Source organism: Hemiscyllium ocellatum, chromosome 4 (assembly GCF_020745735.1).
Source record: "Hemiscyllium ocellatum isolate sHemOce1 chromosome 4, sHemOce1.pat.X.cur, whole genome shotgun sequence".
Taxonomy (NCBI): Eukaryota; Metazoa; Chordata; class Chondrichthyes; order Orectolobiformes; family Hemiscylliidae; genus Hemiscyllium; species Hemiscyllium ocellatum.
Genome location: NC_083404.1, coordinates 124,434,698 through 124,460,767, shown reverse-complemented (window position 1 = coordinate 124,460,767; position 26,070 = coordinate 124,434,698). Strand labels below are relative to the sequence as shown.

The window sequence follows — 26,070 nt, the reverse complement described above, 5'->3', positions numbered from 1 at the left end:
TATTTTTTCCCCCGTTGCCCAGATCTTTGTACATGGTGTCTCTTCGGACCCGGTCCATCTTTGATCTCCATATAAACTGGAAGATGGCCCGGGTGACTGCAGCAGCACAGGTTCTGGAAATAAGTCAGACCTGTGCCATGTATAATAGCAATGAAAGTGCCTCACACCTGATGACCAGGTTCTTTCCCGCGATGGAGAGCGACCGTAGCTTCCATCTGCCCAGTTTCTGTCTCACTTTGCTGATACGCTCCTCCCAAGAACCAGCCCCCCCGAACCAAATACCCAGCACCTTCAGGTGGTCAGTCCTGACGGTGAAGGGGATCGAGAATTGGTCGGCCCAGTTCCCAAAGAGCACGGCCTCGCTCTTGCCTCAGTTTACCTTGGCCCCCGAGGCCCGTTCAAACTGGTCACATGTGCACATGAGTCTGTACACGGACAGTGAATCCGTGCAGAAAACGGCGACGTCTTCCATGTACACGGAGGCCTTAACCTGCAGGCCCCCACTGCACTAACTTTCGGAGCGCCACTCCTTCATCAGGTGATTGTGGAGGGCTTGATCGTAACACAGAGTTAATAGCAAAAATTTGCAGTGTGATGTAACTGAAATTATACATTGAAAAATTGATTGTCTGTTAAGCCTTTCATCTGTTAAAATACAGTGATAGTTTCACTTCTTCCATGTGTAAATCACAAAACCCTTCTTTTTAAAGTTGCATTCTCGGGTTAGCTGTATGAATGGATCTGGTGTCCTTGAGTGAAGGCTTATCTCGGCCTGAACGTATTTGCATTTACATTTGTTAAGTAGCCGGCTGAAGTTTACTTTTGCCTGCAGAATGCCTGGGGTATAAGATAGTGCTATTGTTCTTGAAATCTACTCTTCCTCTGCTGGCTTTCAGCAGTGATACCACTAACTCAGGACAGCTGCTTTCAGTTTACACCAGACTCGTGTGGAAGTTGTTCTATCCCACTGGAGTGAAACAATGTCTGTGAAAGCAGTCCTCGTCATCAAAATGTGTTTCTCCTCAGTCTCTCCTCTGTTGAAGGTGCTGACTTGTGCAGTCTTGTAAGTCACAGCAGCTCTCTGAAACCAGCCCCATCTCACGAGAGGGACATAATCAGCAGCCATTTTCTTACACTGCAGTTCTTCGATGAATTTCTCTCCACCCTGTCCCCAGTGGAAATCAACTTCATCAGTCAAGGTCTTGAATGAGCCCAGCATCTGATCTGACCTTTAGTAACTTTACCAGAACAATTCTGCTTTAGGAAGGATATAATGAAACTTGAAAGGGTCCAGAAAAGATTTACAAGAATATTGCCAAGGTTGAAAGGTTTGAGCTACAGGAAAGGCTTAATAAACTGGGGCTGTTTTCCCTGAAGCATCAGAGGCTGAGGGGTGACCTTATATAGGTTTATAATTCGAATCCCGACAGAATTAGAATCCATACACTGTGGAAACAGGCCCTAACAAGTCCACACCAACCCACCGAAAAGTAACCCACCCAACCCATTCCCCTACCCTATATAATGAGGGGCATAGATAGGGTAAATAGTCAAGATTTTTTCCCAAGGGTAGGGAGTCCAACACTAGAGGGCATAAGTTTAAGGTGAGAAGGAAAAGATTTAGAAGGGACCTAAGGAGCAATTACGTCATGCAGAGGATGGTGCTTTTGTGGAATGAGTTGCTAGAGGAGGTGGTGGAGGCTGGTACAATTACAACCTTAAAAGGCATGTGGATGGGCATATGAATAGTTTTAGAAGGATATTGGCCAAATGCTAGCAAATGGAATTAGACTAATTTAGGATATCTGGTCGGCATGGACAAGTTGGTCTGTTTCCATGCTGTGCATCCCTATCACTCTATGATGGTGATCATAGGCAATGTTTTCAACTCCAGACACTGCCATTTTGAAACTCGACATCGACATGATCTGAACGGATGGTGGAAAGTGAGGGAGAATAGGAATCTTAACTTTTTGTTCTGCACACTCGAGTCATGCAAGCTTTTCACGCACAGCTCATTCTGTTGGGATTTCGGCTCTTGACAAAGATCACAGAGGAGGAGCTCAAGTGAAGGAGGCAGTTCATCTCCTCTCAAACAGCCTATTTTAGAAACCTAGACCTCAGGCTTTCTGGAGAGGGAAGAGGGCCCAGGTACTGTGTGGTGGGGGTAGTGGGATCGGGTTACACCACCGTTGCACCCCATTGACACAGGTCCTTTCAGGTTGCAATCTGGTGATATGGACAGGTCTCCTGACTGCTCCCCCATTAACAGGACCATCAGCTAGGAGGAACCTGCTGGCCAGCCTGGTCTTTGCAGCTTCTGTAAATTCCCAAAAAGGCCCACCATTCACTACTGAGACAGAAATCTGATGGGGAACACCTTTCCCAAGGGCGTGACACAATATGTTGCTGTGATGTTGTAGATGGCAGCTGAGGACATGTCATGTTTGACCTGTATGTCATGGCTGTACTGATAACCTTGGGGGCTTCTCTTTTGGGATGTTGGCAGATTGAGACTGTCTTCTGACTCCACCTCGAGGAGTGAATGCTGCAGATTTGATTTGAGCCAAGGAACCCTATCTCAGTATCTCACTGTATCATGAGTGAGTTTGCTTCCATTAGTTATGGGAAGAAGTGCTTATGGATGCCAGTGTTGGCACTGCCTAGGCTGACCTTACAAGGGTAATTCAATGCTCTTCTCCTGGCAATGAGAAAGTTTCACTCAGATGTTATGAAGAGCAGAGGTAGAGTTAAAACACTATAGTCACTGTGTAACTCGGTTACTATCTTTCAGCTTTCAATCATGAAATAGTGTTAATGATTAACTTCTTTTATTCCACTTTGTATGTTATATGCTGTCTAACGTTTACCCCACCTCACTCGTCAAGACCCGGTAAGCCAATGGCGATAGCTTCCTCGGCAGCAGGGTGATGGAGGACTCTGGTAGGAATGGGGGTTTATCGATGTTTCCACATTGCCAGGCAGTAGATAATGCACAGGGGGGACTTACTAACACGACAATAGTCTATCGTCAGCTAGCATCATCTTTTCACACTTGGGCTGGGCCTCTGGTTGGACACACAACTCAGTGTTTCATGTGTTAAAAGGTCCTCAGATTTACAACTGTCCTACTGATTACGACAACAGTAGTGACAACCTACATTTATTTGGCACCTTTAACACAATGAATCAACCCAAGACCTTCCCTGTTAGAATACTGAATGGACTGACAAACTCTTTAACATTTGCCTGCACTTGTGTTTTTGTTTTTGCCGCTGTTTACCTATTATTTACTTATCTATGCGACTTAACCATGTATTGCTCGCAAGACAAAAGCTTTTCACTGTGCCCGGTACACGTGACAATAAATTCAATTCAACATATTTGAAAACAAAGCTTGACATTAAGCTGCATGAGGAGATATTAGGTCAGATGACCAAACGCTCATTCAAAGAGTTAGGTTTTAAGACGCATTGTAAGGAAGGACAGAGACCCAAAGAGAAGGGCTTTCAGGGTTTGGGGCTGAGGTATCTGAAGACATTCTCACCAGTTGTGGGACAGTATGACAGGGATGCACAACAGCAGTGCATGTGTCCTGGAAGGTTATGATGCTGAAGGAGATTACAGAAATGGGGAGAGATGATGCATTGTAGGTGTTTGAAAACAAGGATGAGAGTTTTTTTAAAAAAAACCTAAATGTTACTTAACCAGCAGCCAGTGTAGATCAGCAAGTGCAGGGGAGATAGGTGAACTGGACTTGCTGTAACTAAAACATGGGCAGCTGAGATTTGCACTTCCCTCAGCGTTTGTTAACAATAAACTGTGATGACTGGGCCATGTTCATTCAATGTCAATCATTCAGAAAGCCTCTTATTTGATCAGATTTGACATCTGAGTGCTCTGCACAATCATGTTTTAAATAGATTTTCAAATGGCGTTTTGCAGCAGATTGGTGACCCTATTGGAGGCGGGGAACATTGTGTGCATTGGATTGGTGAGGTACAGGGTTTAAACCAGTACCCTGTGTGTGCCCGGTCTCTGGTGTGGCACTGAGGGATAATGATGTGACGGAGCGGTGTTGGGCGGGGGTGGAATCACACAACACTGGGTTATAGTCGGACAGGATTATTTGGAAGCACGAGCTTTTGGAGCGAACAGAGATTTGATGTCCCATGTAATGGAGCATCAGTCTCAAGTTGAGCTCACACATATTAGTAGTCAGTTCAATTGCAGTATTCACAGAAGAATCCAATATATCAAACTACACTCTGTACAACTCATGTGCACTTTATGAATAATTAAAGGAGGGAGGGGAGAATAACTGGCATGTAGATTTCCTGGGTGCTCAGTTTTCTGTTTACAAAGTAATACTGACTGCTGCTCGTCACTGCTGGTTTTTCTTGGCCTTTGCTGGCAAATGGTGCTGCGGGTCAGGGGTCATTGGCGTTTGTAAACAAAGCTCCCATTTCAGGATTTCAGCTTCTCCATCAGAAATGGATCGAATTTCGAATGACATTGCAGCCTTCAGAGGCACCCCATCCGATGTTTTCTGTAAATGCGTTGGTGACCTGAGAGAGAGAGAGAGTTGAATGAGTCAGTTTTCGATCGAGTGCATTTATACCACTTCCATAAGAAGTCAAGTTGGTGCATCTGTTTGAGCTTAAGCGAAGATGTGCAGTTGATTAACTTTGTACATAACCAGCAATTCCTTACAAAGTTAAAAATCACACAACACCAGGTTACAGTCCAACAGGTTTATTTGGAAGCATTTGGGCGGCACGGTGGCACAGTGGTTAGCACTGCTGTCTCACAGCGCCTGAGACCCGGGTTCAATTCCCGACTCAGGCGACAGACTGTGTGGAGTTTGCACGTTCTCCCCTTGTCTGCATGGGTTTCCTCCGGGTGCTCCGGTTTCCTCCCACAGTCCAAAGATGTGCGGGTCAGGTGAATTGGCCATGCTAAATTGCCCGTAGTGTTAGGTAAGGGGTAAATGTAGGGGTAAGGGTGGGTTGCACTTCGGCGGGTCGGTGTGGACTTGTTGGGCCGAAGGGCCTGTTTCCACACTGTAAGTAATCTAATCTAATCTAATCTAATCATTAGCTTTCGGAGCGCTGCTCCTTCATCAGGTAACTAAAAGCTAGTGATTCCAAATAAACCTGTTGGACAATAACCTGGTGTTGTTTGATTTTTAACTTTCTCCAACACTTGCACCTCCATATCATCAATTCCTCATAAGGCATTCCTGGATTCTGAACAGCTGACCAGGGAAATTCCAATTTTCTGGAATATGGCAAAAACCAATTGTGGTTCGATGTTAGAGGGTAGGAAGAGGGCAATTTAAAATAGGTCTTTGAAATGGAATTAGTCTCTTTAAAACCAGTACAAGACAATTCAAATTAATGTGCTGTTGGAAAAACTACTACTTAACATCAGTGGGTATATGCAAACAATTAGTTTAGTATTGAGTTTGTGGTGCTTTCATCTTTTTCTTTTGAAGAAGTTAAGACAAAAGATCTCTACTTTTGTCAATACATAAGTACATTTCCTGTGGTAATTTACCTGTTTAGCTCTTGTTAGGTATGGTTTTAAACTTAAAGTGTGAGTCTCGATTTGCCTATTGACAGCAAGACAGTGGAGAAATCTAGTTGCTAACTGAAATGATCAGTTGAGGAGAGTGAAGAAACGAGTTGCTAGTTTTGGACTCATTGCCAACCGGACAGTTTGGTACTGTTCAGATAGAGGTGCGCTGCAAGTTAAAAAATTCTTGTGTTTCCCCTTCCCCAGGATAATGTTCAGAGGTCATGGCCTCAGCTGCAGCACTCAATAGTTCCTATTGTCAGTGGCTCCTGTTCCCCAACCTGCCTCCTGGAACAGGACCCAGCGACAGGAAATGCCAATGCTCCTGGGCCAGGATAAACATGGAAGCCCAACCCCCCCACCCCACCGTCCCAGTGCTCTCCGAGTATCTGCGTGGAGGGGTCCCGAGTATCTTTCTTTCAACAAACTTCAGTCAGGAAGGATTTGTAATCCTTTTATTGCATTCAATCGTTTTTCACCTTTCAAGTCATAGATTTTTAAAAAATCCATTCCATGCCTCTTCTCAGAGTTTGTTTTATTTTGTTTGAAAAAGCAACAGCTCTATTGAAAGGAACATTCAGATGCTAAAGCCCGCACATGTTGTTTTTCATTTTCCGTGATGTCTGGGTGTTGGATCTGAGACTGAGGTGCAAATTGTTCTTAATCCTGGGCACATCAGTAGCACCACTGCTAATCTGTTCTGTCATGGCAATGCTTTGTAGCTTAATAATGCAAGATCAAAGTCTTTGAACCTTTTCAATAAGATCTTGATTGTACAAATGATTTGGAGATGCCAGTGTTAGACTGGGGTGTACAAAGTTAAAAATCACACAACACCAACAGGTTTAATTGGAAGCACACTAGCTTTCGGAGCGACGCTCCTTCATCAGGTGATAGTGGAGGGCTCAATCCTAACACAGAATTTATAGCAAAAATTTGCAGTGTGATGTGACTGAAATTATACATTGAAAAATTGATTGTCTGTTGAGCCTTTCATCTGTTAGAATACAGTGATAGTTTCACTTCTTTCATGTGTAAATCACAAAATCTTTTTTAAAAGTTGCATTCTTGGGTTAGCTGTTAACAATAGTGATAGCTAGACAATATGCTGAAGGTGTTAGCCCTGATATTTATAGCCTCCTGTCTATGACCTGATGTTTAGATTGATTCTAATCTAAAAAGTGAGATAACAGAGTTTTACATAAATTCATGCAGTTTTTGAGCAAAGTACAATGTAACCCTGCAAGTACAAATTCACCACACAAAATATATGTGTGCATGTGGGTCTTTGTCTGTCTGTATGTGTTTGTCTGTCTGGGGTGGGGGTTGCGAGTGTGTGTGTGTGTGTGTGTGTGTGCGTGTGTAGTGAGTGCGGAGTGACTTAAGTCTATGAGGGGGTGCGTGTGGGAGTGTGTGTGTCTATAAGGGTGTGTGTGGGTGTCTGTATGCACGTCTGTGTGTACCTGTGTCCGTGTGTATGTGAGAGAGTGTGTGTGTGTGTAGTGCAATGGTGGTCACCTGTAATGTGACATGAACCCAAGGTCCCGGTTGAGGCCCTCCCTATGGGTACCAAACTTAGCTATCAGCCTCTGCTCAGCCACTTTCCTCTGCTGCCTGTCCCGAAGTCCACCTTGGAGGATGGTCACCCGAAGGTCCAAGGCTGAATGTCCTGGACCACTGAAGTGTTCCCCAACTGGGAGGGAACACTCCTGTCTGTTTGTTGTGCGGTGCCCATTTATCCATTGTCATAGCCTTTGCTCGGTTTCCCCAATGTACCATGCCTCCGGGCATCCTTGCCTGCAACGTATAAGATAGACAATGCTGGCTGAGTCACATGAGTACCTGCCATGTACTAGGTGGGAGATGCCCTTACGCGTAATAGTGGTATCTATGTCCACACTCTGACACGTCTTGCAGCGTCCACCGTGACAGGGTTGTCTGGATTTGTCCTGAGAGCCAGGCAGTTTGCTACGAACAATGAGCTGTTTGAGGTTTGGCGGTTGTTTAAAGGCAAGAAATGGAGGTGTGGGGAAGGTCTTGGTGAGGTGCTCATCCTCATTGATAATGTGTTGCAGGTCACGATGAACATGGTGTAATTGTTCAGCCCCTGGGAAGTACTGAACAACGAAGGGTACCCTGTCAGTTGCAGCACGTGTCTTTCTCCTGAGGAGGTCATTACAGTTCCTTGCTGTGGCACATCGGAACAGGTGGTCGATGAGTTGAGCACCATACCCCTTTCTTGTGAGGGCATCCTTGAATACTTCCAGTTGTCCGTCACGTTCCTCCTCATCTGAGCAAATCTGGTGTATGCGTAGGGCTTGTCCATAGGGAATGGTTGTTTTAATATGTTTTGGGTGGAAGCTGGAGAAGTGTAGCATTGTAAGATTGTTTGTGGGTTTGCGGTAGTGTGTGGTGCTGAGGTGTCTGTCCTTGATGGAGACGCACGTGTCCAAGAATGAGACAGACAGTCGAGAGTAGTCCATGGTGAGTTTGATGGTGGGATGAAACTTGTTGATGTCACTGTGTAGTTTTATCAGTGACTCCTCGCCATGGGTCCAGAGGAAGAAAATGTCATCAATGTACCTGGTGTACAATGTTGGTTGGAGATCCTGCATAGAGAAGAAATCTTGTTCGAACCTGTGCATAAAAAATGTTGGCATACTGGGGTGCAGATTTGGTCCCCATGGCTGTTCCGTGTGTCTGGATGAAGAATTGGTTGTCAAACGTGAAGACATTGTGATCGAGGATAAAGTGGATGAGTTGTTGGATGGTGTTTAGAGACTGGCAGTTGTTGGCGTTGAGTACCGAGGCTATTTCTGTGGGGGATGCTGGTGCAGAGTGCGGAAACGTCCATTGTGATGAGAAATGTTCCTGGTTCGACTGGTCCGTAGGTGCTAATTTTCTGTAAGAAATCCGTAGTGTCGCGACAGAAGCTGGGGATCCCCTGTACAATAGGTTTCAAGATGCCTTCCACATAGCCGGAGAGATTCTCACATAGGGTCCCATTGCCCGACACGATGGGACGTCCCGGTGTGTTGGCTTTGTGTACCTTTGGAAGGCAGTAGAAGTCGCCTACACGAGAAGTACGTGGGATGAGGGCGCGTAGGGAACTCTGAAGGACTGGATCCAAAGTTCTGATCAGTGTGTTTGATCCTCGGGTGTGTTCTTTGGTCGGATCAGCTGGTAGTTGCCTGTAGTGTTCCTGGTTGTTCAGTTGTCGGTACACTTCCTTGCAGTAATCTGTTCTGTTCTGAATGACAATGGCTCCTCCTTTATCTGCTGGTTTGATGACAATGTTGTCATTGGTTTTGAGAGCCTGGATGGCATTGCGTTGTAATCAGGTGATGTTTTGCTCTACCTTGTGGGTACGGCTGATGAATCTGGCATTTATATGCTTCCTGACGGTTTGAGCATACATGTCAAGCCCAGGGCAGTGGCCCTCCAGTGAGGTCCATGTTGACACCTTCTTTGGTTGCTCCTCTACAGATCCCTGTGATGACTGTTCTAGTTCATCAGTGGGATCACTGCCGATACCTTGAAAGAATTCCCAGAGTCTCATTTGTCTAATGAACTCCTCTGTGTTTGCTGCCAGAACCAACGGGTCCATTTTGGTGGTGGGGCAGAAGTTGAGACCCCTACTCAGGAATTCAATCTCTTCCGGTCAAAGGGTGTGGTCCAATACTTCCCCGCAGTGATAATGTTGTCTACTGTTACTCCAGGGTGGGTGTTGCTATTACTGGTAAGAATGCCAAGCTTCTCCAGTTTTTTTGTTTTTGGCGTGCATGTACGTGGTGTAGTTTTGTCGCCTTGTCTGTTTGGCAATGTCACGTAATTGTACTGATGTATCCTGGTGCAGGCTGAGAGTGTGGACTCCATCTGAATTTCAAGGTTGTGGTGCCTGCTGTAGAGTTGGTGCATGAGATGATTGAGGAGTTTATGAGAGGTGCAGTGGCAAAGTCTCTCTGCGTAGGTTGTAGGTCGACCTAAGTGGGTTTGTGATCCGTAATCCTTTTGGGATCTTTCCTGCTTGCCTGCATTCCTGTAGAGGAGAAAGTGAGGTCTGCAGATGCTGGAGTATCAGAGCTGAAAATGTGTTGCTGGAAAAGCGCAGCAGGTCAGGCAGCATCCAAGGAACAGGAAATTCGATATTTTGGGCATAAGCCCGACGTTCCTGATGAAGGGCTTATGCCCGAAACGTCGAATTTCCTGTTCCTTGGATGCTGCCTGACCTGCTGCGCTTTTCCAGCAACACGTTTTCAGCTCTGCATTCCTGTAGAAACTTGATGTCTATGTAGATATGTGCAATCTTCTTGGAGATCCTCTCCACTTTAAGCTGGCGGTTAGTGGTGTCGATCGTAGTCATGATTTGGAGATGCCGGTGATGCACACAAACACACACACTTCCACACTCACACATGCACCCCCTCACAGACTTAAGATACTCTGCACTCCACACACACAGATTCCTGATGAAGGGCTTATGCTCGAAACGTCGAATTCTCTATTCCTGAGATGCTGCCTGGCCTGCTGTGCTTTGACCAGCAACACATTTGCAGCTGTGATCTCCAGCATCTGCAGACCTCATTTTTGACTACACACACACACACACACACACACACACACACACACACACACACACACACACACACACACACACACACACACACACACACACTTTCTCACACTCACAACCCCCACCCCAGACAGACACACACAGACAGACAAAGACCCACATGCACACATATATTTTGTGGGGTGAATTTGTACTTGCAGAGTTACATTGCACTTTGCTCAAAAACTGCATACATTCATGTAGAACTCCGAGCTCAAAAACTGCATGAATTTATGTAAACCTCTGTTATCTCACCTTTTAGATTAGAATCAATCTAAACATCAGGTCATAGACAGAGAACACAGGGGGCTAACACCTTCAACATATTGTCTCGCTATCACAATTATTAACAGCTAACCCAAGAATGCAACTTTAAAAAGAAGGATTTTGTGATTTACACATGAAAGAAGTGAAACTATCACTGTATTCTAACAGATGAAAGGCTTAACAGACAATCAATTTTTCAATGTATAATTTCAGTTACATCACACTGCAAATTTTTGCTATAAATTCTGTTATGATCGAGCCCTCCACTATCACCGAAAGCTAGTGTGCTTCCAATTAAACCTGTTGGGCTATAACCTGGTGTTTTATGATTGTACAAACTGTGTGCTCAGCTTCTCTATTTGTTTAAGGGTGGTGGGGTGAACATGTGACCTGAACAGAATCACATTTGCATGCAAACTTCTTGAACAGCACATTGGCAAATTGCACACCGTTAGAGTCACAGAGTCAATGTCACTTCCTGTGGCGGCTCATTCCATACACACACCACCCTCTGCGTGAAAACCTTCCCCCTTTTGTCCTTTTTAAATCTTTCCCCTATCATCTTAAACCTATGCCCTCTAGTTTTGGACACCCCTACCCCAGGGAAAAGACCTTGTCCATTTACCCTATCCATACCCCTCATGATTTTATAAACTTCTATGAGGTCACCCCTCAGCCTCTGATGCTCCAGGGAAAATAACACCAGTCTATCCAGCCATTCCCTATAGCTCAAATCTTCTAACCCTGGCAACATCCTTGTGAATCTTTTTTGAACCATTTCAAGTTTCACAACATTGTTCCTATAGCAGTAGCAGTATTCCAAAAGTGACCTAACCAATGTCCTGTACAGTTGCAACATGTCCTCCCAACTCCTGTACTCCTGCACTAACCAATAAAGGGAAGCATATCAAACGCCGCCTTCACTATCCTATCTACCTACGACTCCATTTCCAAGGACCCATGAACCTGTGCTCCAAGGTCTCTCTTCAGCAACATTCCCCAGGACCTTACCATTAAGTGTATAAATCCTGTCCTGATCTGTCTTCCTAAAATGCAACACCTCACATTTGTCTAAATTAAATTCTATCTGCCACTCCTCGGCCCGATCCCGATCCCGATCCCGATCCCGATCTGGCCTGATCAAGATCCCGTTGTACTCTGAGGTAGCCTTCTTCACTGTCCACTACACTTCCAATTTTGGTGTCATCTGCAAACTTACTAACTATACTTTCTATGTTCACATCCAAATCATTTACATGAGTGACAAAAAGCAGTGGACCAAGCACCGATAACAGTGGACCCAGCACTAATTGTCTGAGGCTACTGTATCTGAAATGCGCTCACATAAGAAGACTTTTCTGAGTTATTCTGTCACTGTCTTTGCCATGATCTTGTGTGGATCTGACAATAATGAGGGTCACATTGTTGAGTTTGAAGGCATCCATTCCCAAGCATGTCAAATGGAATGGAGAAATTGATGATAATAGTTCAAAGTTTGTGAGATGATTTGTAGCTTGGGTGCTCGTTGTGGTGGTTCTGTTTACCAAGCTGGGAATTTGTGTTGCAGACATTTTGTCCTCTGTCTAGGTGATATCCTCAGTGCTTGGGAGCTTAGATGATAATAGTGGCTCTTCCTTCTCTTGGCCATTATTCTGATAATAAATGTTAATGTCAATCATTTGTTGCATGCAGTTTGAGATCCTTGACCACATTATTGACAGTCATGCCTGCGCATGACACTTGCTAATGCTCAACAGGATTAGGGTGAAGTGTCTGAAGAATTTCTAGTGTAAGAGCCCACTGCGTTGCTAATCTCTGTTTGAAGACTGGTAGCTCATTGGTAACAGTAAGATATCAATGCAACTCTGAGTGCTACTATTGTTTGGCTAGCCTTTCAAACAGCATTTCCTTACGTGGATACATTCTTCATCTGCTTTCCATCTCCACCTCTCTCAGAATCCTGCTGTCTTTTCCACCATCGCCATGTTTTATTTTTTGCGGAGCCCTCATTAACTTTAATTTCCTCAGAAATGCACCTTGAGTCTAAACTCCATTAAAATTCTTTTGTTTACAGTGTGGTAAGAACAGGCATTCTGTCAGTTTCTAGTTGAGCTTCCTGATCAGTGTGTCACTGACATTACTATTAAATCATTAAATATCATCATTACCCATTTTGCAGATGTCACATTACTGTATTCACCTATTGTCATTTTTTTCTTGTATTTACAGGAGATTTCCCTCCTGTCAAAAGGACCCGGTATTCGTTAAAAAAAAATCGGAATTGAGTTGAATTGAATTTATTGTCACGTGCACTGAGGCACAGTGAAAAGCTTTGTCTTGTGAGCAATACAGGCAGATCACAGAGTTAAGTAGCATAGATAGGTAAATAATAGGTAAACAGCGGCAAAAACAAAAACACAGGTACAGGTGAATGTTAAGAGTTTGTGAGTGCATTCAGTATTCTTACAACAGTAGGTTGGAAACTGTTTTGAAACCAACTGGTGCGTGTGTTCAGGCTTCTGTACCTTCTCCCCAATGGTAGTGGTTATAGAAAAGCATTGCCAGGGTGGGATGGATTTTTGAGAATGCTGGCGGCCTTTCCTTGACAGTGGGCCTGGTAGATGGATTCTATAGACGGGAGGTTGGCCTTTGTGATTGTCCGGGCTGAGTTCACCACTCTCTGTAACCGTCTCCGATCTTGAATGCTACAGTTGACATACCACGTAGTGATACATCCAGACAGAATGCTCTCGATGTTGCATCTATAAATGTTGGCTAGGGTATTTGTCGTCATGCCAAATTTCCTCAGCTGCCTGAAGAAGAAAAGACGTTGTTGGGCCTTTGTAACCAGCGCGTCCACATGAAGAGTCCAAGAAAGCTTGTTGTTGATGACCACTCCCAGGCTCTTGACACTCTCCACTCGTTACTGTGCTGTTAATGTGTAGGGGAACATGAGTAACATCCCGCCGAAAGCCAATAATGAGTTCCTTGGTTTTGCTGGCATTGAGAGCTAGGTTGTTCTCCGTGCGCCATTTTTCCAGGTCTTCCACCTCCCGTCTGTAGTCTGTTTCGTTGCCATCTGAGATTTGACCGACTATGGTGGTGTCATCAGCGCACTTGTAAGTGGCATTATTCTGGTATTTAGTGACGCAGTCATGAGTATACAATCTGCACTAACAGAAAGGTAGGAGCTAATGGGCGGCACGGTGGCACAGTGGTTAGCACTGCTGCCTCACAGCGCCTGTAGACCCGGGTTCAATTCCCGACTCAGGCGACTGACTGTGTGGAGTTTGCACGTTCTCCCCGTGTCTGCGTGGGTTTCCTCCGGGTGCTCCGGTTTCCTCCCACAGTCCAAAGATGTGCGGGTCAGGTGAATTGGCCAAGCTAAATTGCCCGTAGTGTTAGGTAAGGGGTAAATGTAGGGGTATGGGTGGGTTGCGCTTCGGCGGGTCGGTGTGGACTTGTTGGGTCGAAGGGCCTGTTTCCACACTGTAAGTCTAATCTAGTCTAATCTAATTTCAATCAAGCATTAGTTCAACGTTAGCGTACCCTATGCCATATGCATCTCATGTGTAATAGTTATTTCACAGTACTGCCCAGTATGATGTGAATGTGCATTTAGATAGGTAGAAACCTAGCTCATTGAAAAAGTTCCAGGGTGGAAGATACAAAATTGTGATGATGAGACAATAAACAAGTAATCTTTTCCTGCACCAGGGACTCTGCCAACATTTATTAGCCACCTTTAATTATCCTCGAGAAGGTAATGGGGAGCCACCCTCTTGAACTGCAGCAGTCCATGTGCTGTAGGTACACCCACAGTGCTGTTACGAAAGGGGTTTTGGGATTTTGACTCGGCAACACTGAAGAGTCAGTGATATGTTTTCAAGTCAGGGTGGTGAGTGGAGGGGAACTTGCAGGTGCAAGTGTTCCCATGTGTCTGCTGCCCCTGTTCCTCTTAGTGTTTCAGGTCACGGGTTTGGAAAGTGCTATCAGAGGAACCTTCATGAGCTGCCGCAGTGTGTTTTATTGATGGTGTTATGTCACCCTGAATTCTTTGTGAAGGGATTGAACAATGAAGGTGTGGTAAAAACCAAGCAAGCTACTTTATCCTAGATGATGCTGAGTTTGTTGAGTGTTATTGGAGCTGCACTCGCGCAGCAAGTCGAGAATATTCCATCACGCTGCTGACTTGTGCTTTGCAGATGGTGGGCAGGCTTTGCGGGAGTCAGGAGCTGAGTTAAGGAGTTGCTTATCTCAGTTGGATTAGATTAGATTCCCAACAGTATGAAAACAGGCCCTTCAGCCAACAAGTCCACACCGAACCTCCGAAGAATAACCCACCCAGACCCATTCCCCTACCCTAAGTTTACCCCTGACTAATGCACCTAACTCTATGGGCAGTTTATCATGGCCAATTCACCTGACGTGCCCATCTTTGGATGGATGGCTGGTTTGGAAAATAAAGCATTGCCAACAGTGAGGTTATCATGAAGATCCCACCTTCTCAACCTTGTGTGAGGTGTGGTGGTCCTCAGGTTAAACTCATCACCAGCTCCCTCTTTCTCTAATGAGAAAGGCTACTACTGTTTGTTACATCGAACCACTCTGTGACCTGCTCTTGTAATCCATATATTAATAGTCCAATTCTGTTTCTGGTCAATGATGATATTGTTAGCAGGGTCTTATAATTCATATCCGAGTTATAGTCAATCAGTGAAATAAAAATAAGAAAGAATAGAAAACAGAACATTTCAATATAAAAGTGAGCGCAACATTAGCAAAATGCAGGTCTGTTTAATTACTAGAATAAAACTACAGTGCTGTGCATTTATTATTAAAAACCAAGGATCCTGTGTTGTCAGCTTGAGTTCCTTAAACTGTCAATCATTTACGTACATTTAAGAGTTTTATAAAATGGGGGAATGAGTTTCCTTGTCTGATCATTCTTTACCTTAATTACGGATTGATATCTCTTGTTGATTCCATCATGTTCACTTTATGGCTGCTTTTTAATGTTAAAATTGTTGGTTAAATAACTTCTGCCATTTCAGATACAGCCAACAAATGATAACGCTTCGCATTCTCCAAATAATGCAACTTTTTTCAAATAGTTTTGCATTTTTAAAACGAAATTACTGGGCAGCCAGGTGTTTTGCAGGCATTTATAAACGAGAGCCTTGGTGTGTTTAATGTCCAGCTCTGTCGCCTTGTTTTCTTCAGGTATTTCAAGTAGCCTATGTCATCATTAAGGCAGCAAACTCTCCTCGGCCTGGGAACTGGGTGTTGGAACGCTCCATTGACGGTGTGGAGTTCACACCCTGGCAGTACTACGCCACAAGTGATACCGAGTGCCTGACCCGTTACAACATCGCACCCCGGATCGGACCGCCAACCTACAAGAGGGATGATGAAGTGATCTGCACATCTTACTATTCCAGACTCGTCCCACTAGAGCACGGAGAGGTAAATTCATCTTCAAGGAGTGTCTGATATTTTCTATTAAAAAAGTATCCCAATTCCACTGCATTTGAATAGTTTATATGAGAAAGAAAATCAAGCTTCAGTCGGAGTGTGTTATAACACAGTTCAGTGATCTGTGAATTTGCTTCTAGCAAGGATATATCATGAGCGCTGAAGAATGTAAATCTTTATTTAAATCTTCGTTTTGCTCTTTAAAAATGGCAATTTTCTTACTTGCACGGTTCAGCTGCTACTTTTTGGATTTCCCCCTTACTTGATTCCAAATGCAATTAAAATGATAGGCACTTATGTGAACCCCTTTGAATTTTATCACCAAACAGACCCTGATTAATAATGGATATTACGTTGCTGTGATTTTACAATTTTGAAGAAAATGAACTGCTGTTGTTTGGTCTGTGAGAAAATTAGCTGCAAGTTATCAATAACGGCATTAAAAGAAGTCAAGGGAAAACTCTAACCCAGTGAAAACTTGGAAGGGTGGGCAGTGAAAATTGCTGAGGTTGCTATCTGCCCAGGAGCCACCTGGAAATGGTTTTGAAATCACACTGAAAACTGGAGGGGCCCTCACTCTATAATATTCGCATATCGATTCCTGATGATTTTGCTGGAATCCAAATGCAGTTTTAACTTGGCAGCCAGAGTGGGAAACATCAATTTTGTGTTTCTAGCTCAGAGGAACGAGGCTGGAGGAAGTTCAAACAGGGTAAGTGTTTTTTAAAATTTTTCGGCTTTTCCTATTGTGTTAGGAGAAATCTCCTCTGCAGCTCTTTTCAAGGAATGCTCTCCCATCAATCGTAAAGCTCTTTCTCGCCTACTTTCTCAGTTTGGTCTGTAATCCCAGTCCCAGCACTTGCCTGTTGTCAAGATGGCTGGCTGAGTAGCAAGTCAGTTGGCAGCATTTCAATAAGGTTGAGGGATTAAGATGCCTCTGGCCTCTCCCTCTCCCCATTGCTGATATGTTTGGTGGGAGGATTGTTGATAAAATAGGATGGGTGTGCAGATCATGACCAGCTAACCCAGCCACCATTTCCTCACCTTAATATGGAGGTTGGTTGAGTACTGCAATGATCAGAATGGCACCCCCTTCTAATGGGGGTCATTGCCTGCACCATAATACCCTCCCAACAGGACTGGGTGAATTTTTTTTTAAATAAAGTGTGAAATAGCAGAAAGAAAGTGGGTTAATGTCTTTGGATGGGATACATATTGGCATCACCCCTTTCCTGGAATTGACCCAATCCCCTCCTTTCCTACTCAGCTCCTATCCAAGCACACCATCCCAACAGCTTGCCTAACGCTTCTTTAGTTTGGATAAGCTCTTATTGCCAAATATCCCCAAATCCACTTGGTCACTGGATCCATGGCTGCCTTCCTTGTTGACCTTCCTGCAGTACTGGCAATGCCCACTACCAAGCTCCTAGCGCTGCTGAGGCTGCTAGCTCCTGCATCAAGAGGCAAACATCCCATTAGCACCAACCACAACGTGTTATCACTACAGGGAAGGCTTTTCTCGTGTGCCAGTTGGTTTCCGAATGACCTCTCGGGGGTGGTGAGAAATCTCCACGTCCCTGTGAAATACAGCCCAAGTTCAGTTTTCAACTCTCACCACCGCACACTCACCCAGAACCAACTTGGAGTTAAAACCTCATGTCCATGTTTCCATTTCTTTGTCGATCATGATATAAAACAGCAAACTCAGCTGCACAAAGCCAGGAATGTTAACAAAAGGACTGTTCACGGCTGGAATTCTGAGGAGATCATTTTTTTGGCATTGTTACAGTTCAGATCTGTAATTAAACTATGCATCGCCTGCATTCCCAGTTGATTGTTCCTTGTTTAACTGAGTCTATTCATATTGCTTCTTACTTGCCTGTGAAAGGCAGATGCATAATGCAGTGCCTTATTAAAATTACCATGGGCCTGAATGTAATACCAGCCTGTCTTTTATAAATACAAGTGATTATTCTCACCATGTAAATTGACCCTATGTTTTCCAACTGCTTATGTGCGTGGTAAAAATTAAGGTTGAATAAATTAGTAGCTAAGAAAGAGATAATTTGCTTCCCTCTATAATTGACACAGGTGGATTGTGAGGTTTGTTTGCTACATTTCACTACTTTCACTGAACAATAGGAAATTTGATTATAAAATGTGAAATGTTACCTAATACCTTCACAACTCAGGAATCAGAGGAGAATGTACTCTTTGGAGTGTAACTTCAAGGGAATTCCCTCAACGTTCCAATATAACTTTCACAGGAACTGTGTAGAAACAGCATTCCTCAAGCATTTAGAGGAATATGAGCCAAACGCAGGAAAATGAGACTAGTTTGAGGAAACTGGTCGGCATGGATGAACTGGGCGGAAGAGCCTGTTTCTATGCTATCTGACTTTCTGTCTCCATGACATTTCTGTAAAGTTGTTGCAGTGATTAGGAATAGGTATTGGACCTGACACCCTAAAACCTTATCATTCAGGAAAGAGGAAGAGGACTAGACCATCCAGTCAGCGCTTGTTTACTTCTGCTCCATATATTTCTGTAACGTCTACCTCAAAAAACATCTTTAAAGCTGTCACAAGAATACAATTAACCCAGTGCCTCAGCACCAGAGGAGAGATGTTTCGAAATTTCAACTGTCCGTGTCCTTGCATGCATTGGTCTAGCTTCAATAGACAATAGGTGCAGGAGTAGGCCATTTGACCCTTCGAGCCAGCACTACCATTCATTATGACCATGGCTGATCTTCCACAATCAGCATCCTGTTCCTGCCTTATCCCCATAACCCTTGATTCCATTATCTTGAAGAGCTTTATCCATCTCTTTCTTGAAAGTATCCAGAGACTTGGCCTCCATTGCCTTTTGGGCAGAGCATTCCATAAATCACCACTCTCTGGGTGAGGAAGTTTCTCCTCAACTCTGTTCTAAATGGCCAACCCCTTATTTTTAAAAACTGTGTCCTCTGGTTCTGGACTCGCCCATCAACGGAAACATGTTTCCTGCCCTCAAAATGTCCAATCCTTTAATAATCTTATACATCTCAATCAGATCCCCTCTCATCCTTCTAAACTCAAGTATACAAGCCCAGTTGCTCCAATCTTTCAACATATGATAGTCCCGCCATTTTGGAAGTTGACCTCTTGAACCTTTGCTGCACTCCCTCAATAGCCAGAATGTCTTTCCTCAAATTTGGAAACACAATACTCCAGGTGCAGTCTCATCAGGGCTCTGTACAGCTGCAGAAGGGCTTCTTTGCTCCTATACTCAAGTCCTCATGTTGTGAAGGCCAGCATACCATTAGCTTTCTTCACTGCCTGCTGTACGTGTATGCTTGCTTTCATTGACTGATGCACAAGAACACCTAGATCTCGTTGTACTTCCCCTTTACCTAACTTGATTCCATTTGGGTAATAGTCTGCCTTCCTGTTCTTGCCACCAAAGTGGATAACTGGGAGGTTTTGTTTGTCCCTTGTTCTGGATTTCCCCACTTGGTGAAGCACCTTCTCTGCATCTACTCTGTCAGAATATTTGAATCTGACATAAAATATGATTCCTGCATAAACAATTTCTTACAATCTCACAAGCGCTCTCCCTGGCCCCGATTGGCCACTGGAGTAGAGAGTGTCTCTATTGTGGTGACAATACTGGATGCCATGAATCCTGTCCCTGAACCTATCACCTTTCGTTTTTCTTGAGGTGAGCTTTAACACACACGTGTGCGTTCCCATCCATAGTCATTTCAATCACATTCTTCTAAAGCTGAAGTGAGATGCTGAAATCCCCACACTGTGGAACTCTGATTGCGGAGATTACAGTCGATAAGAGCTGATCTGCTCTCAGTCCATTTCTCTTGGATAGCAAGAGCATCCTTTTGGAGTCTCGGGGTCCCCCCCTACGGATCTGGCCAAGGGATCTCTTTGGAGAAATGGGCTGAGGGAGCCTTGCCAATAGATTTGCACTCTCCCCTCATACAGTATCAATATTGATTGCCCCTCAAGTTGGCATTGTTGCAAATTGTCCTGATGAGTCCAGTCCAAAGGTATGCAGGTTAGGTCGTTTGGCCATGCAAAATTGCCCATCGTGTCCAGGGATATGCACGTTAGATGGATAAGCCATAGGAAATCCAGGGTTACAGGGATGGTTGGGGTGCTCTTTGGAGGGTTGGCATGGACTTGATGGACTGAATGGCCTGCAGTAGGGATTCTGAGAGTGCGGGATGAATAGTTTCAACAAAATGTATCTTTTCTCAGCAATCCTCAACTTCTGTCATGCCGAATGGCTGTTTGTATCTCTTTATAGTTTTAAACATATCACTTACATCAGAGGAAGGATATTTTTACTACTGAGGGAGTCCAGTGAAGGTTTGCCAGACTGACTCCCAGGATGGCAGGACTGACTATGAAGATAGACTGGATTGACTGGGCTAGTACTCACTAGAAGTTAGAAGAATTGGGGGGGATTTCATAGAATCATATAAAGTCCTAGACAGGTTAGATGCAGGAAGAACATTCCTGATGTAGGCGATTTCCAGGACTCGGGGTCCAGTCGAAGAATAAGGGTAAGCCATTCAGGACTGAGATGAGGAAGAATTTTCTTCACTCAGAGTTGTAAACTGGTGGAATTCTTTATCACGGAAAGCTGTTGGGGCCAATTTGTTAGATATATTCAAGAGTGAGTCAGACATGGCCTTTGTGGCTAAAGGAATCAAGGGGTATGGAGAGAAAGCAGGAATGGGATACTGACATTGCGTGATCAGATTGCATGGCTGTGCAGGCTCGAAGGGCCGAATGACCTCATCCTGCATCTATTTTCTATTGTTTCTGTGTTTAAACCACTCAACCTTCTGTATCATGTGAATACAACAGCAACTTGTTTCTCATAATTTAAGGATTTTCATCGCTTCCTGTCATTCAAATTCTAGCCTTACTTTGCTAACCTTCCCAACCACCTGATGAAGGAGCGACGCTCCGAAAGCCAGTGCTTCCAGTTAAACCTGTTGGACTATAACCTGGTGCTGTGTGATTTTTAACTTTGTCCACCCCAGTCCAACACCGGCATCTCCAAATCATGAACATTTCAGTCAGGTTTTGATTTTTATTTCACAGCTGGCTTTTAGTGGCCTTCATACCTCAACAGTTTCTAGTCTCTCTCTCTCTCTTTTGGTTTGTCTGGAATGAAAAGTAGACCATTCATATTTCTCCAGCTTGAAGCACCTTTGGATGTGGACTGAGAAATGCTGCAGTAAAAAGTGAGGTCTGCAGATGCTGGAGATCAGAGCTGAAAATGTGTTGCTGGTTAAAGCACAGCAAGTCAGGCAGTTTCCTGATGAAGGGCTTATGCCCGAAACGTCGAATTTCCTGTTCCTTGGATGCTGCCTGACCTGCTGCGCTTTAACCAGCAACACATTTTCAGCTGAGAAATGCTGCAACCCTTCATGGTCTCTGCCGTCATAGATCTCCTGGCCACAAAGGGCTGGAAGACATTGCAATACTCAGCTCATCCATATGTTGCATCATTTGTGTCTCCTTAGATACTGCAGCAGTCCAGGTTCAGTTGCAACACGAGCGTAGGATCCTTCGTAGGATATGTGGAACAGTCCATCTTCCACAGCTACACTGGCACCACCCTCCCCAGCTTTTCCTCTGCTACATCGATGCTCCCACGAGGAGGTTGAACAGTTCATCCACTTTATCAACACCTTCCACCCCGACCTCAAATTTCCCTGGACCGTCTCGGACTCCTCCCTTCCCTTCCTAGATTTTTCCATTTCTATCTCGGACGACCGACTCAACACAGACTTTTACTATAAACTGACCGACTCCCACAGCTACCTAGACTACACCACCTTCCACCCTGCCCCTTGTAAAAACGCCATCCCATACTCCCAATTCCTTCGTCTCCGCCGCATCTGCTCCCAGAAGGGCCAGTTCCAATACCGTACAGCCCAGATGGCCTCCTTCTTCAAAGACCGCAGTTTCCCCCCAGACGTGATCGACGATGCTCTCCACCGCATCTCCTCCACTTCCCGCTCCTCCGCTCTTGAGCCCCGTCCCTCCAATCGCCACCAGGACAGAACCCCACTGGTCCTCACCTACCATCCCACCAACCTCCATATACATCGTATCATCTGTCGTCATTTCCGCCACCTCCAAACAGACCCCACCACCAGAGATATATTTCCCTCCCCTGCCCTATCAGTGTTCTGACAAGACTACTCCCTCCGTGACTGCCTCGTCAGGTTCACACCCCCCACCAATCCAACCTCTACTCCCGGCACCTTCCCCTGCAACTGCAAGAAATGCAAAACTTGCGCCCACACCTCCCCTCTTACTTCCCTCCAAGGCCCCAAGGGATCCTTCCATATCCATCACAAATTCACCTGCACCTCCACACACATCATCTATTGCATCCGCTGCACCTGATGTGGCCTCCTCTATATTGGGGAGACAGGCCGCCTACTTGCGGAACGCTTCAGAGAACACCTCTGGGACACCCGGACCAACCAACCCACCCACCCCGTGGCTCAACACTTCAACTCCCCCTCCTCCTCCCACTCCACCAAGGACATGCAGGTCCTTGGACTCCTCCATCGCCAGACCATAGCAACATGACAGCTGGGGGAAGAGCGCCTCATCTTCCGCCTAGGAACCTTCCAACCACAAGGGATGAATGCAGATTTCTCCAGTTTCCTCATTTCCCCTCCCCCCACCTTGTCTTAGTCAAATCCTTCGAATTCAGCACCGCCCTCCTAACCTGCAATCTTCTTCCTGACCTCTCCGCCCCACCCCCATCCCCACTCCGGCCTATCACCCTCACCTTAACTTCCTTCCACCTATCGCATTTCCAACGCTCCTCCTCCCTACCTTTTTATCTTAGCCTGCTGGACACACTTGCCTCATTTCTGAAGAAGGGCTCATGCCCGAAACTTCGACTCTCCTGCTCCTTGGATGCTGCCTGACCTGCTGCGCTTTTCCAGCAACACACTTTCAGCTCTGATCTCCAGCATCTGCAGTCCTCACTTTCTCCTGCAACACGATCTGGCCAATACAAAGGCTTGGGCTGACAAGGAGCAAGTGGCATTTGCACCCTACCAATGCCAGGTTATGGCATCATCAATAAGGGACAGGCTAACCAGCTTCCCTTTACATTCAGTGGTGTTACTATCAATAGATTCCCCCACTATCAACACCTTGGGGGTTACCATTGACCAGAAATGTAACTGGTCTCACCACATTAACACAGTGGCTCCAAGAACAATGTGGGCGGCATGGTGGCACAGTGGTTAGCACTGCTGCCTCACAGCGCCAGAGACCCGGGTTCAATTCCCGCCTCAGGCTACTGACTGTGTGGAGTTTGCACGTTCTCCCCGTGTCTGTGTGGGTTTCCTCCGGGTGCTCCGGTTTCCTCCCACAATCCAAAGATGTGTGGGTCAGGTGAATTGGCCATGCTAAATTGCCCATAGTGTTAGGTAAGGGGTAAATGTAGGGGTATGGGTGGGTTGCGCTTCGGCGGGTCGATGTGGACTTGTTGGGCTGAAGGGCCTGTTTCCACACTGTAAGTAATCTAATCTAATCTAAAAAAACACAGGGCAGAGCTAGGAATACTGCAGCGAGTAACTCACCTCCTGACTGCCCAGAGCCTTGTTCACCATCTCTAAAGCACAAGTCAGGAACGTGATGGAATACTCTCCACTTACATGGATGGGTACAATTGCAACAACACCCAAGACGTTGACACCATCCACGACAAAGCAACCTGCTTGATTGGCACCACATCAATAAATAGGAGAAAGTGAGGACTGCAGTTGATGGAGATCAGAGCTGAGAGTGTGGTGCTGGAAAAGCACAGCAGGTCAGGCAGCATCTGAGGAACAGGAGAATCAACATTTCAGGCATCACCCTGATGAAGGGATTTCTTGATGAAGGGCTTATGAATGAAACGTCAATTCTCCTGCTCCTCAGATGCTGCCTGACCTGCTGTGCCTTTCCAGTACCAGTCTTGACCATATCAATAAGTAGCCACTCCCTCCACCACCAACGCTCAGTAGCAGCAGTATGTACTATCTGCAAGATGAACTGCAGAAATTCACCAAAGATCCTTAGACAGCACCTTTCAAACCCATAGCCACTTCCACCGAAAAGGACAAGGACAGCAGATACATGGCAACACCACCATTCTGACTTAGAAATATTTCTCCAGTCCTTTACTCTCGCTGGGTAAAAATCCTGGAATTCCTTACCTAATAGCATTGTGGGTCAACCCACAACATGGACTACAGCGGTTTATAAAGGTATTTCACCTCAAGGGCAACTAGGGATGAGCAATAAATGTCAGTGCCCATGTCACAGGAGTGAATGAAAAATAACTAGAAGCATTTTCATGCCTTTATACTGTGTGAATTGCTTTGCACAAGTGTTGATCAGTGCTAAATTGATTATAGTATTCATAATGGTACATGCAGAAAGATTCTTTAAAGACAACAGATATAACTGTGGGGCAGCACAATGGCTCAGCGGTTAGCACTGCTGCCTCACAGCACCAGTGTCCTCTGTTCAATTCCAGCCTCAGGTGACTGTCTGCGTGGAGTTTGCACATTCTCCCTGTTCTGGGTTAGTGGTGCTGGAAGAGCACAGCAGTTCAGGCTGCATCCAAAGTGCAGCAAACTCGACATTTCGGGCAAAAGCCCTTCATCAGGAATACAGGCAGAGAGCCTGAAATGTGGAGAGATAAGCTAGAGGAGGGTGGGGATGGGGAGAAAGTAGCATAGAGTACAATAGGTGAGTGGGGGAGGGGTTGAAGGTGATAGGTCAGGTCAGGGAGGAGAGGGTGGAGTGGATAGGCGCAAAAGGAGCTAGGCAGGTAGGGCAAGTCCAGACAAGTCATGGGGACAGTGCTGAGCTGGAAGTTTGGAACTAGGGTGAGGTGGGGGAAGGGGAAATGAGGAAACTGTTGAAGTTCACATTGATGCCTTGGGGTTGAAGTGTTCTGAGGCGGAAGATGAGCTGTTCTTCCACCATGCATCTGGTGGTAAGGGAGCGGTGGTGAAGGAGGCCCAGGACCTCAAGTCCTCGGCAGAATGGGAGGGGGAGTTGAAATGTTGGACCACGGGGCGGTGTGGTTGATTGGTGCGGGTGTCCCGGAGATGTTCCCTAAAGCGCTCTGCTAGGAGGTGCCCAGTGTCCCCAATGTAGAGGAGACCGCATCAGGAGCAACGGATACAATAAATGATATTGGTGGATGTGCAGGTAAAACTTTGATGGATGTGGAAGGCTCCTTTAGGGCCTTGGATAGAGGTGAGGGAGGAGGTGTGGGCACAGGTTTTACAGTTCCTGCGGTGGCAGGGGAAAGTGCCAGGATAGGAGGGTGGGTTGTAGGGGGGCGTGGACCTGACCAGGTAGTCATGGAGGGAATGGTCTTTGCGGAAAGGGGTGGGGAGGGAAATATATCCCTGGTGGTGTGGTCTTTTTGGAGGTGGCAGAAATGTTGGCGGATGATTTGGTTTATGTGAAGGATTGTAGGGTGGAAGGTGAGCACCAGTGGCGTTCTGTCCTTGTTACTGTTAGAGGGGTGGGGTTGGAGGGCAGAGGTGCGGGATGTGGACGAGATGAAGTTGGAGGGCATCTTTAACCATGTGGGAAGGGAAATTGCTGTCTCTAAAGAAGGAGGCCATCTGGTGTGTTCTGTAGTGGAACTGGTCCTCCTGGGAGCAGATATGGCGGAGGTGGAGGAATTGGGAATACGGGATGGCATTTTTGCAAGAGGTAGGATAGGAAGAGGTGTAATCCAGGTAGCTGTGGGAGTCGGTGGGTTTGTAAAAAATGTCAGTGTCCAGTCGGTTGTCATTAATGGAGATGGAGAAGTCCAGGAAGGGCAGGGAGGTATCAGAGATGGTCCAGGTAAATTTAAGGTCAGGGTGGAATGTGTTAGTGAAGTTGATGAATTGCTCAACCTCCTCGCGGGAGCACGAGGTGGTGCCAATGCAGTCATCAATGGAGCGGAGGAAGAGATGGGGAGTGGTGCCGGTGTAATTACGGAAGATTGATTGTTCTACGTAGCCAAGAAAGAGACAGGCATAGCTGGGGCCCATACGTGTGCCCACAGCTACCCCTTTGGTCTGGAGGAAGTGGGAGGAT

General features: G+C 45.6%; 1 protein-coding gene across 1 annotated transcript in view; it reads left to right on the top strand.

Moving 5' to 3' along the window:
• lama1 (laminin, alpha 1) overlaps window positions 1–26,070 on the top strand; it is a 308,489-nt gene that overhangs the window by 102,119 nt on the left and 180,300 nt on the right. The window contains exon 4 of the mRNA XM_060823828.1: window positions 15,680–15,922. Coding sequence (XP_060679811.1) covers window positions 15,680–15,922 — 243 coding nt within the window. The remainder of the gene's footprint in view (window positions 1–15,679; window positions 15,923–26,070) is intronic.